This window comes from Notechis scutatus, chromosome 1 (assembly GCF_049901735.1).
Source record: "Notechis scutatus isolate UNSWTSFEM ecotype Mainland chromosome 1, rNotScu1.2, whole genome shotgun sequence".
Taxonomy (NCBI): Eukaryota; Metazoa; Chordata; class Lepidosauria; order Squamata; family Elapidae; genus Notechis; species Notechis scutatus.
The window spans coordinates 235,901,338-235,914,040 of NC_142009.1; the positions used below are offsets into that span (position 1 = coordinate 235,901,338).

The following is a 12,703-nucleotide window of genomic DNA, read 5'->3' on the forward strand; positions in this document are numbered from 1 at the left end:
AAGCCATCTTTAATGAACAAGTAATCTTAGATGGGGAAAAAAAAGGAAAGGGGGGAAAGAGAATGGAAAGTTTAAGATTGGGAAAAACAACTCCAAAAAAAAAAATAGAGTGAAAAATAAATATAAAATCAGAAAGCAACAGAAGAGGGAAATGCAGAAGAGAGAATTAGAAGTAGAGAGACAAGGGGGTAAAAAGGGGAGGGAGAAGATGAGAGGGAAGAAAGAAAGGAAAAGAAGTCATAAAGGACAGAAACAAAATATAGAGACACAGGGCCTATTTAGAGATAATGGGTGAAAATTTAATGGAAAAAGGGATTCTGCAAAGGTACATAAGATAGTATGGTTATATTAGAAACAGAAATAATTTTAGAAAATATGAAACAATGTATGATTAATATGTCTGATAAAATAGCTATCGTAATTCAGTGGAATACTTGTCAATAAATAAATGTAATAAAAGGTATATTTAATGATTTATAAGACGTGAAGAGAAATAAGGGAAAAATTAATTATGGAGATTATATGTGTTTTTAAGGAAGTATGATATTTAATTGAAAAGAAGTGTTAAAGATGTTAAGATTTTAATGATTATTAATGATAGAACTGAACTGGAATGGAATGAGGGTTTATAATTACATATATTTACAATCTTTTTTTTAAAAAGAATATAGTGTGTATTATAAGAATGTACCAAGCAGAATTCAATTGGAAGTTATGTATTATGTATTATATTGAAGGTCATAACCTTAAGGTATATATTAAAGTTTAAATAAGAGTTGAATGGATGTAATCAAAAGATATGAAGGTGTCATACTCCAATTAGTAACTACAGGAGAAAATTTGTTTAATGAGAAAAGATAATATGAAATTGAAACAGAACAGACAAAAGTATAAATATAATGATTTGAATTGAGATGAGATAATCAAAATAAAATTGAGAAAATTAAAAGAGGGGAAAAACTATATAGAAAATGTAAAATAGTATATGATATGGAATAGAATACAAAAAGGAGCATGAAATTGAGTTTTGTGTCTGTATAAAGAAGTTCAACCCGGGACCATGCTATTTTCAAAAAAGATGTTTTACTTGTATTTTGTATGTGTGAAAACCCAAATAAAACTTTATTAAAAAAAGAAAAAAAAAAGAAATACCAGAACTATAAGCCACATTAGGAACCATCAGCAAATATCTTAGAAGAAGGCAATAGCAAGTCTGAATTGTTTACACCCCGAAATGTCTATTGAGAGACTAAGAGGCAAGCCAGGTTTGAAAGTGGTTTTGCTGTTTATCCTATCCGCATTTGCCTATATATGCAAATGGACAGCCATGCACAAACATATACATACAAAGAGAGAGTGCAGACAAGACACTAAACAAAAACTTGGCTTTAGTGAAATCCTTACTAATTTTACTTACTAATCCTTACTAATTAATAAAATTCCATAAGCAGTAACATTTGAGTAGGAATAGGGCTATAAAAAATGAGGTGACAACCACTGGAATTGCTTCTTTATTAGCGATGCAAGTTAAATATACAAATGATGATCCATTACCAAATTCCCATCCCTCCAGCTTCACAACACAGGATTTTAACCAACTTTGGAATCTCAGCAAATACACAGGTAGGTAAGAAAGCCAAGTTACAGAAGTCTGCTATTCTAGGGCAAAAGGAATAGCAACAATATCCCCAGCAATTTAATTCTGTAGCTTATTCCTGCACCATCAAAGTGATGTTTCATCAACTCATGGACCAAAATATTTCCCTCTTAATTATGGCTTTATAGAAAATATCTATGTGTGAAATAGGGGGGGATCACTTGTAGTACCTTAGGAGAAAGTGATTTAACTTATTGAAATTATTTGTGATGAAGGGGGAAATAATTACTTTATATGCAATATTTCTTTTTCTTTACTATATCTTTTCTATTTTTTTTTTCTTTTCTGCACTTTCTATTTTTCTATTTTTGTCTTTTTTAAAGATTGCAATAGTTTTCATCTAGTTTTCATCTCATTTGTAATGTTTAACAAAATGACCACACACAAAAAACCCTTTGTATCTAGAGGACAAAGTGATAGTTTCCCTGGAAGACAGAATCTAGGTAGTTCCTGGTAACAGACTGAAGCAGTGTGACATTGGGTTAGCTCATGCTGAGATGAAAGGCAAAATGGAAGAAACCCTGGGCTCAGTAGATCAGAGGTGGAAAAAGCAAAGGCAATCTTCACTCAACATGACAGACGTGGGCAAATTCTATTATTCTAGGAATGGCCTGCTCCATCCAGAACACCCTGAATTATTATTGGTTCAGAGATTAACTTCCCCCCCAATGCTAGATCCAAAATGGTGGAATTTGAAGAAAGAAAGAAATATTTTGGAGCTCCCTAACAATATATTTTGCATATAGCTAATGCTAAGCCACTTTTTTTTGTTTAACCATAGTTTATAGAATAAAGCATAATTTATTTTATAAACTATGGTTAGCTTCCTGTAACAAAGTAAAACATCCAAGATGATTTACAAACCATACTGGTTGTATTCATGTATCATATTAATCAACAAATAAGCAAGGCTTACTATGGTGCATCAAACTGGTCATTACAATGTGAGTCATGTGGCATCTTGAAGCATCACAGGTTTATTATATAGCACACAGTATAGGGGACTACACACTTCTTTTGCGGCAGAATTTTAATGTAAATAGCCCCCCTGGAAAAAGTTATTCAAATGAAGTTATGGCAGGATTCAATCATAATGACTAGCTATCTTGTTGCTCTCAGGAGAAACCCTTCTATTCCAAAAAGACAGCTAAGATTAAATACAGAATCATTTGCTGGCCAGGAATGTGTTTTTTCACTAAGCTGGTCCTTTGGCAAGGGGGAAAGCTGGTAAATTCTAGAAAGTGGATGGGAGAGGCAAAAAAAGAAAAAACAACAACAACCTAGGTCTGCTTCCTGGGACCAAGGCCTCACTCTGCCAGGGCAGTTTATATCAACTAGGCCACAGGATTCTTTTCAGCCAACCTGCTCGGAGGATACTCTTTTTACTCAGATGGTTTTAGCATTATCAACCAATCTTGGTTGATCTGGATCGGGAGATTCTGTCTGTTTTGGATGACTGAGTGCTCTCTCCTGGTGGAGTTTTCTGCCAACTAATTTTAAGAAGCATTACATAAGGCTGTGCTTACATTTTTATGTAAGGAACATGTGCCGTTCTGGTGCTCTCGGCCCAAAATGCTATTTATAGTCTCCTGGGATCATGCTGGTATACTTACAGACTCCATAAAACATTAGAAACCAGAACATTTCATTCATCTTTGCTTCATCCTTCAGCTGCCTTCTCCAGAAAAATAAAAGGAAGGAAAATAAGAGCATCTTAGTGAAAAAGACATTAAGAAATTAAACATCCTTCAATGCAGATTCCTTGTAGACTGAAAGCATCTTCCTATCTGCTTCTCAGATTGCATAATTTTGTTTTTCTATTTTGCTTAAGGAGCTTACAGTTCAATCCTGAAAGGGTTTGATGTGGGCTTGACTCATGTCACCAGAGTTTTCACATTTACAATACAAAGTTATTGATTATCTCAGTTGTTAACAAGCTGACAATCACACAATAGATTCGTAGGCACTTACCACTGTTATTACTATTGCCACATTGAGCTCTTGGAAGGAAAAATGCAACATAAATCTAAATAAATATTGCTACTTAGTACAGATATAAGCAAGACATTTAGAAACATCCCTCTCTTAAAATTACAAAATTTTAAATATTATATATATATATATATATATATATATATATATATATATATATATATATATATATATATATATATATATATATATATATATATATATAATTAATTAACCTTTTTTAGCATAAAGATGTGAGATTCAGGATGGCAATGAAGAGCACTGAATATTAAAAGGTATTTGACATTGAAGTATTGTGTCAATGTTGTCTATTGTTATTATTTTTATTCTGTTGGTTTGGATGTTTTGTTTATTCTGAATGTTCAACTCCCAGAGCTGCAGTTATGAAATTGGTAGCTATATAAATCAATATAATAAATATATCACGGACTGACTTTGCTTAGTATTCTAGGGTAAGTTAAAGATGACTATGTGGCAAATATAAAACCAGAGGCCCACTAATTTGAGGATTATGATCTACTATAACTCGCAAAAACATTTTTTAAAATTAAAATGTACATAAATAGGTTGCAAAATATTTGAGTTAGTTAAGGTACATTTTTGTGAACCTGCTTTTTACAATCAGACTTTCTGTATGACAGACTTTCTACAACCTGCAAATCATCATTTGCTTTTCAAGCTCTTCAGATACATATTGAAATATCCACAAACAAGCCAGCACAGCTTTAAACTAGATTCTTATTTAACCAAGGAAACCAGAAAAATTATTACTTGTTTAGAGTAATGTGTTTCCATCTGCACACTCCTTTCTTAACATTTTCAACATCATCTTCCTTAATGTCCCAGGGTTGTGAATAAATAAACTGTGAGAAAGTAAAATAAAATTATTTTAATAACGAACCACTAGAGTCTGCTGTATTGGGAACTTTGGAAGACAATTATGTTGAGAACTTAGCATGAGCATTCCAGTTTAGCTTATCATTAATGAATGCTTAGGTGGTCTCTGTCTCTGCCTCTCTCTCTCTCTCAAACTTAGTTCCCTCTCAATAATGTGGAAGTTCTATTATTTACTTGTTGAGACTGTTGAAAGAAATGATTAAATTATAAAATACACAAAAAAGCTTAACAGAAGAAATTAAAGTGGTAGAAACCATGGAAATCTGATAATTTTTGGTTAAAAAGTTTCTATAACCTAAAAGAAAACCCTTACATAAGAAAGAAATATTTTATCACACTATATTATTTCCAATGGACTAAATAAATCCATTCACATATCTAATGTAAATCCATTCTCAAACCTAAGCCAAAATGTGGTATAATTAACATTAAAATACCAATTATAACATGAGACTTCTCTCCAATATATATTGCATATTAGTATTTTTTTTCTTCCATTCAATTGTGCCCAATTCTCAGAGACTACAGACAATTCCCTGAGGTTTTTTGGCAAGTTTTCAGAAGTGGTTTCCCATTGCTTCCTTCCTAGAGCTGAGAGGAATGACTGGCCCATGTTTACCCAGCTGGCTTTATAACCAACGCAAGAGCAAAACTCACAGCCTCCAACTACCCTGGTGCCTTAACCAGTACACCAACTGGCTTTCTAAATTATGCTATTTCCATTTAAATTCCATTACGTATATCTATTGCACGTATACCTATTTATGTGAGGCGAGCTGACCTATCCTCAGCTGGCCTATCTCAGATGCCAACCAGCCTATAGCTTTTCTGGATGTCATCCTTCAAATACTTTTCTATTCTGATTCATTTATGTTTCCAGCAAAACTAACCAGTTCAGAATAAAGTCTTTTTCCCTTGGTTGAAGAGCAGCTGCAAAATGAGGCCCAGGGAAAGGCAGATTTTTCCCAGGCTTGGATGAAACAAACTACAAACCATCCCTCTTAACATTCTGGTATAAAACAGAAAATGTGTGAAAACAAGCCATTTTCCAGTGTGCAAAACTGTATGGAAAAAAGGAGCGATGACTAAAAATTGCACGTCCGAGCAGACACATTTTATGGCAGATGACACTGAAAGGAAGAAAAATTAAACAGCAAAATGTAAAGCTACTTTTCTGCATAATTTTGAAGTACCTAATAAATGATTTAAAACTGCAGTTTTCATAAAAATTTGAGGAGATTCCACTGTGCCTTCAATAGCACCTGCAAAAATCTGCCTCAAATGAAGGAACAAGCATTTATTCTGGGAGGGAGATAAATTTAGGAAGGAGGAAGACTCCACAGATAGATAGAAGATATTAAAAAATGTAATGGAAATTAATGCTCCAAAGATTAGAGTCTCCTTACCTGTTTGAGGAATGCATTTCTTCATTACTGTGTGCCATGACAGATCTTAAATTCAGCAAAATCTCCTTTATGGAAGTTTTCAAGAAAACAATGTCTGTCTGATTGGATGAGATGCTATCTGTACGTGCATGTTTAAGGGAGGAGATCTTCAATTCCTTACTTATTTTATCATCGTTCTAGGCAGATTTAGATCTCATCATGAAACCATTTCACTGGAAGAACCTGAGTCATTCCAACTAAATCCAGACCTTTTCTAGTCTAAAGTTCCTTGTGGGGGGGAAAAAACCAGGCTGCTTAAAAACGATAACAAATGCATTTCATTCTGAGTCTTTCCAATATGCTCAATGGGAAAAAGCATTCTGAGTGCGGAAGTCTGCTTTCTTACAGTAGCTATGATTGTGCAAGCTGTTTGAAGGTTGGACATTCAACTCTTTAAGAGAAACCTTTCTCCTTATGGCATTCAGGTTGGAAGGGCAGTCATCAAGCTCCAAGGTGTAGCCGCTTCTAGAGGGCAGGTGAGTTACAGAAGAAGACACAGTGATGTCCGAGAAGCAGGTTAGCCGCTGTCACACGCACAGTGGGGACATAGCAGCACAATGTGCGTTAGTCAGTGGCTCACCTGCTTCTGGAGAATTAACCAAACAGGCTTCCGCTTCTAGGGTACCAATGAGAGGCAATCACCCCATCTCACCCCACCTCACCCTCTAACTGAGCACCTGAAATAAAAACATGCATCAGCAGGATCACTGTACTTATTAACTGTTTGTCTGCATTATTTCTGAAATTCAGACCTGATGCTAAATAATCTCAAGGCAGCTTCTTTTTCAGTCTCCTTCTCCTTTCCAACTTGTGTAACGCAATCGCAAAAAAGCAGAAACCCCCCCCCCATTCCTCAGGACAGTATAGCCATTGGATTTGAGTTGGGGAGCATGGAACTGTAGTCTAACAGGAGAGCAGAGGACTGCTTTATATTCATCCTCAGCTCTCCAAAATATAACCCCCCCCCCCCTCTCTCTCTCTGTATGTATGTATGTGTGTATGTATGTATGTGTGTGTGTGTGTGTGTGTATGTGTATATATAAATATATGTGTGTGTGTGTGTGTGTGTGTGTATATGTGTGTGTGTGTGTGTGTGTGTATATATGTATATGTGTATATGTGTATGTATGTATGTATGTATGTATGTATGTATGTATGTTATTCAGCGTTGTTCGGGTATTTTCCCACGTCATTATAGTTGTGCTTTTAAAGTTGTAGCAACGTTTCGGCAGAATCTCATCTGCCATCATCAGGCTTCTGTATTGTGTTCGTCTGGGTCTGGCTGTTTATTTGCTCCCGTTTGCTCCCATTTGCTTTCGTCAAACACTATACAGAAGCCTGATGATGGCAGATGAGATTCTGCCGAAACGAAACATTGCTACAACTTTAAAAGCACAACTACAATGACGTGGGAAAATACCCGAACAAAGCTGAATACCACATATATATATATCACACACACACACACACACACATATATATACACATACATATATATGTACTTAAGTTAAGAAAACAAATATATATATATATTTATTTATTTATTTAGGGGACCTTCCTCTCCATCACCACTCATACCCAAGACAAAATACTTAGGAAAATATTGTATCTACACTATCTCAAGTCTTTCAGAAAGGCAAGAGATGCTACTGGGGGGGCTGTTGCAATAAGTCCCATCTCCCTCCGGAGAACAATTCACCCACTTGTCAGAGTAGCAACAAAATTCCCATTGATTTTTAACGGAATGAATCGGATCTTTGGTCCTGCAGAGATTTCCTTCGGGGAGACAGTACATACTCCACGGTATTCGTCCTACCACGTTATAAGCCAACTTGGTATTTTATCCTTTTCAAAGCCGCAGTTCCACAAGCAGTTCTCCAACATCCTCCGGGAGCAAAGAGCGATCCTCTCTCTCTCTCTCTCTGCGATCCTCAGTTCAGAGGGCGTCAAGGCAGACCGGATAAACTTTTCCATCCATCAGGCAGAGCTAGTTCCTCGTCCAAGCATCACCCACCATTTGCAATTTCGATTAACAAAGTTGGAAGGGACCTCGTAGGTCATCTAGTCCAACCCCCTGCCCAAGCAGGAGACTCTACACCATTTCTGACTGATGGCAGTCCAACAAATTTCAACACGCCGCGGGCAAACGCGCTAAAAGCAAATCGCCACGCCGAAAGTCTCGAAGCGCTCTTCCCCCACCCCCGTTTTTTTTTTTTTTTTGAATACCTGCCGGGCGAACCCCATCGACTCTGTCCGTGACCTCGCTCGAACCCCACCGACTCCGGGTCCTCGGCGAAGTTCTGGAGGAATCACTTTCGGTTCCGACCCGGGCACGACGCCGCTTTGCTTTTGCTTTTGCTTCTGCTTTTTTTTTTTTATTGTTGCCTGCACGCAAATAACTCCCTTCGCCGAAGCTCTCCCGTTTCGGCAAGAAGGGACTTTCCTCTGATATTTGCGCCCGTTCGCCAAACGGGTCCCCCCCGGCCTCACTTTCCCTCTCCACGGAGTTCTCCGAAGTGCCTGAACTTCGAGAGCGCTTGGCAGGCGCTGCCTGGTACGGCTTCGCGCTCTCCTTCCACCGCGCCAACTTCCGGGATCCCAGCCTTCAGGGACCGTTTTTCCCTCTGCAGCCGGAGGAGAGGAAGAGGGCGGTGGCAAAGCCTCTTGTTCTCTCTGCGCTCCCTTAAGCCAGCCCGCCCAGCTCGGCTCGGCGCAGCGCATCTCCCACACACCAACCCAGGCCGCCGCCGCCGCGACCACTGCAGCCGTGCAACCTGCTTTCCTTTGGGCTCCCCCGCCCCGCCCTAACTTTCATGCAAATCGAGGTCGTGACGTGACGCCACGGTTGCCCAATGGGAGCTGCGTCCGGCTACCCGGCGGCCGCGCCCTCCGCCGGGCTGGCCAATCCGAGGGAATCCTCTCCGTGCCCATGGGCCGGGCAACTCCCGCCTTCCCTTCCCTGTGAGTTACAGCGCGGGGTGCGGCGCGTTCGTTTCTGCACGTCCGTAGTTTAGGGAGGAACCAACTGTACTTGCCCGAGCTTCGGTACCGCGCTCCCACACCTCCCTTCCCCGCAATGGTTGCCGCCAGCCAACCTCCTTTTTTTTTTTTTCAGGGGGTGGGTGGGAAGAAGCTTTCACGCCGGGGTGAGTCTCGGGACTCCGTGCGTTGCTTTCGGCGCGCGTGCTTCGGCTCGCCACCTTCTCTCCCCTTTTCGGGCTGTGTATGGGGTGGGGGGAGGATGCTAAATGGTACAGCCCGGCTTGGGCTTTGCCATGAGGAACAGTGTCAGTGTGCACGTAGCAAGCGCAGAAGCAGCAGAAGGACGGGTCCCCAAGCGACGCGCGGTGCCGACGGGGCGGGCGCGCGCGCGCCCCTGGATGTTCCCCGGACGGCCGCCGAGGCAGCTGCTGTTTGCAGCTGGAGCGTGCTGTCCTCAAAGGCTCTTTGAGCTCCGGCGCCGAACCTTCCTTGGCCCCGTTCTCAGGAAGGGGAAGAAGTTTAAAAAAAAAAAAAAAGGAATCCCGCCCCGCTCTTTTTACCTCATTTGCTTTTCTTTTTCTTTTTTAAGGATGCACGTGCGCGCGCGTTTGTGCGTGCAAAAAGCTCAAGGGACCTAGTTTATCTTTAGTACTGGAACAGGACATTCAAGACGCTTGCAAATCTTGCATGCTATGCTGCCTGGCTGGGATGGTGCGCTTACTTCATGGGCACCCCACCTGAGTCTCCCTACTTTTAACACGTTGGGCGTCCCTTGTAGCTCCAGACAAATTCTTAGCTGGCCTTGATAAACAAGTAACGCTATCATCAGAGAAGTTGCATTTCAGAACACTGAAGGGAAGTGGTCCACCAAACAAATCCTTCTGGAACGCTTTTACTTCTGTGGGAAGCCCCTTCTTCCCCCAGATTAAAATATTCTTTATTCTTAATATTAAAAAGAGGCAGGGTAGAATAGTTCCCCTAAAGGAGAAGAAAAATCTTAACAAAGGCAGAAAACAGCCCGTTTTCCTGCCATCTGAAAATAGCCTCAAGCAGAAGCAGAAGAGGCTGGTCTTTAGGACCGGAGATTTTGTATCCATTCTATTCATAAACAAAGAGATTCCAAATAAGCAACACAATTAGGCAAGCCAAAGCTGATAAGATTAGCTCAGACAAACACCTGGGATTTGCATTTCCCCTTTTGCCTGTAGAGCCAGCCATGACCACTACATGACCGCATAGGAATCTGGCATCAGCCATTAAAATATTAAAGCAGGGGTCCCCAACCATCGGTCCGCGGACCGGTACCGGTCCGTGGAACAAGTCCTACCGGGCCGCTGGTTTGCTGGGCGCCGCCATCTTTTTTTTGATGAAAAAGTGCTTCCGGTGAGGTCACCAGAAGCACTTTTTCATCAAAAAAAGATGGCGGCACCCAGCTGATGCCGGTACCAGGCCGCGGCACCCAGCTGATGCCGGTACCGGGCCGCGGCACCCAGCTGATGCCGGTACCGGGCCGCGGCATAAAAAAGGTTGGGGATCACTGTATTAAAGGACACATTTTTGCACATCTCAATCACAAAGCCCCAAAGAATGTATACAAACCTATCTACTCTTGACTCCCATTTTGTCAGCCACCCCAAAATCATGTATCAACTAGTTTCTGGCTACCAAAGAAACAGAGACTTGACTTCCTTCAGCCTGCCTCCATTTTATTTCCAGCATTGTTCTCCTGGCTTGGAACTGGACTGGAGTTTTCTTCCAACAATTTGGCACACCAGCTAACCTGACCAATGGATCTGGCCCAGATAAACCTCCACCTTGATGGCAGCAGACCCCTTGGGTCTGTGGGTGGATTTCCTGGACCTTGCCCGTTTGGAGCAAGGGTAAAAAAGGGAGTTTGAATCTTGAGCCCAGGGGCTGCATGGAAAGGAGGTGAGTTCCTCCAAATTTTAAATTGTAAAGCCCAGGAGAGCAAGGCAAATGTATGTATGCCTATGTATGAGTCAGAGGACTCTACTCCCAGTCACAGCTGGATCTTGCTCCTCGTGTGCCTTTCCTAGCCTCCCCCAGGCTGTTCACTAGTCCCAAAGGACCATGATGACAGAGTCTGGAAATCAAGGGGATTTGGCTGGAGTGCAGGATCTTCTATTATGCAAAAGGGAGAGGCTGTGTGAAAATGGAACAGAAAAGGGAGTGAGTGAGAGAATCGAACCTGGAGTTGAACCTGGACAACTAGCTGGGAAGTCACTGAGCAAAGTCCTATCCAAGGAGGTGCCTGTACTATTGTGGGAAAATATTATAATGGTGGTTTAATCTACCAAACCATTCTTAATTTTATTACATTCCAGGATTTATCCTGTGGCATAGTAGAGGAGCATTGCACATTTGTCTGTGCAAATTAAGTTAAACATAGTTGTGTACATATATAACTTCTAGACTGATTGATTGTGTGTCTCATATGTGGTTTACCACATCAAATCAACTATTCTCACACATGAACAAAAGTGAAACTGACCATGTGCTCTAGCAGTCCTTAAATAATTTGTATGATTTGTCATTTTATAATGCAGTTTTGAGAATGGGAACACCCTTGCTCATGCAGTAATAATACATAGTTTTTAAATAAACATACAAATAAATAAATGTAAAATCCTTAGGAAGAATAGGATTAATATATCCAGCACTTCTGCTTTGGCCCTGCTGCATTTTTTACATTTAACCCACCTACCCATGTTTCCCCAAAAATAAGATCAGTTCTTATATTATTTTTTGTTCCAAAAGACACATTAGGGCTTATTTTCTGATTTGGTCTTATTTTCAGGGAAATACGGTACTAGATGAGTCCGACAACTTACAATCTTAATTGGGGCTTATTTTGTGGGGGTAGAGCTTAAATTACAAGCATCCTGAAAATCATGCTAGGGCTTACTTTCTGGTTGGGTCTTATTTTTAAGGGAAACCGGGTAGGTGCTGCCTTCCTATGGGCCTATTGCATGCAGAAACCTTTGGGGCCCAAATCCCAATTATGCTGAAGGGATTAAGATACAGAAATACTAGCATGGAGGGATGTGAAGATCTTTGTTGCTCTGACCCCTTCCTTCATTGCTGGATGATAACAAAAGACATTTTGGGCCTTTCCTTCCTTGCAGTTCACATTAGCATAGGAATGTTCTGGCAACAGCAATGTTCCTTTCTGAACACATGACATTGGTTTATTATCTCATTCCACACCCATGTTTTAAACAGCCTTACACACATTCTTAATATTCAGGAAAATAACTGGTTCTTCCTGCTTCAACATTGAGCCATATGGTTTAAATTTTATAGTGCTTCTATGCCCTTCTAAAGGGGTATAGTTCAAGGTAGCAAACATACCAAATACTCCTTCCTCCTCCTATTTTTCCCTACATCAACAGCCTATGAAGTGTGTTGGGCTTAGAGAGTGTGATTGGCCCAAAGTCACTCAGCCAGCTTTCATGCCTAAAGTGGGATTAGAAGTCCTTGTTTCTAGCCTGGTGCTTTAACCATTAGACCCAACTGGTCTATTATACTTACATATTTTACATTACATATTCAATATTATTACTATTCAGTCTTCCCACCCTTCCCCCAAATGGGAGGAAAATTTAACTTTACTCCCTTCGGGATATAATTGTTATGACCTGTATATAATATAATTAATATAATATAATATAATAAATATAATATAATATAATAAATATAATATAATATA

At 40.1% G+C, this 12,703-nt stretch overlaps 1 protein-coding gene and 1 long non-coding RNA gene across 2 annotated transcripts in view; both read right to left on the reverse strand.

Moving 5' to 3' along the window:
• The window catches only part of LOC148133278 (uncharacterized), a 191,435-nt gene extending 185,303 nt beyond the window's left edge, over positions 1-6,132 (reverse strand). The window contains exon 1 of the mRNA XM_087950794.1: positions 5,953-6,132. Coding sequence (XP_087806920.1) covers positions 5,953-5,990 — 38 coding nt within the window. The 5' untranslated portion in view covers positions 5,991-6,132. The remainder of the gene's footprint in view (positions 1-5,952) is intronic.
• LOC148133279 (uncharacterized) lies at positions 1,499-4,512 on the reverse strand. The gene is made up of 2 exons (XR_015746632.1): positions 4,421-4,512; positions 1,499-3,332 (listed from the first exon to the last, which is right to left on the reverse strand). It is a non-coding gene; the product is annotated as an uncharacterized LOC148133279 (long non-coding RNA).
• Positions 6,133-12,703: the final 6,571 nt, after the last annotated feature.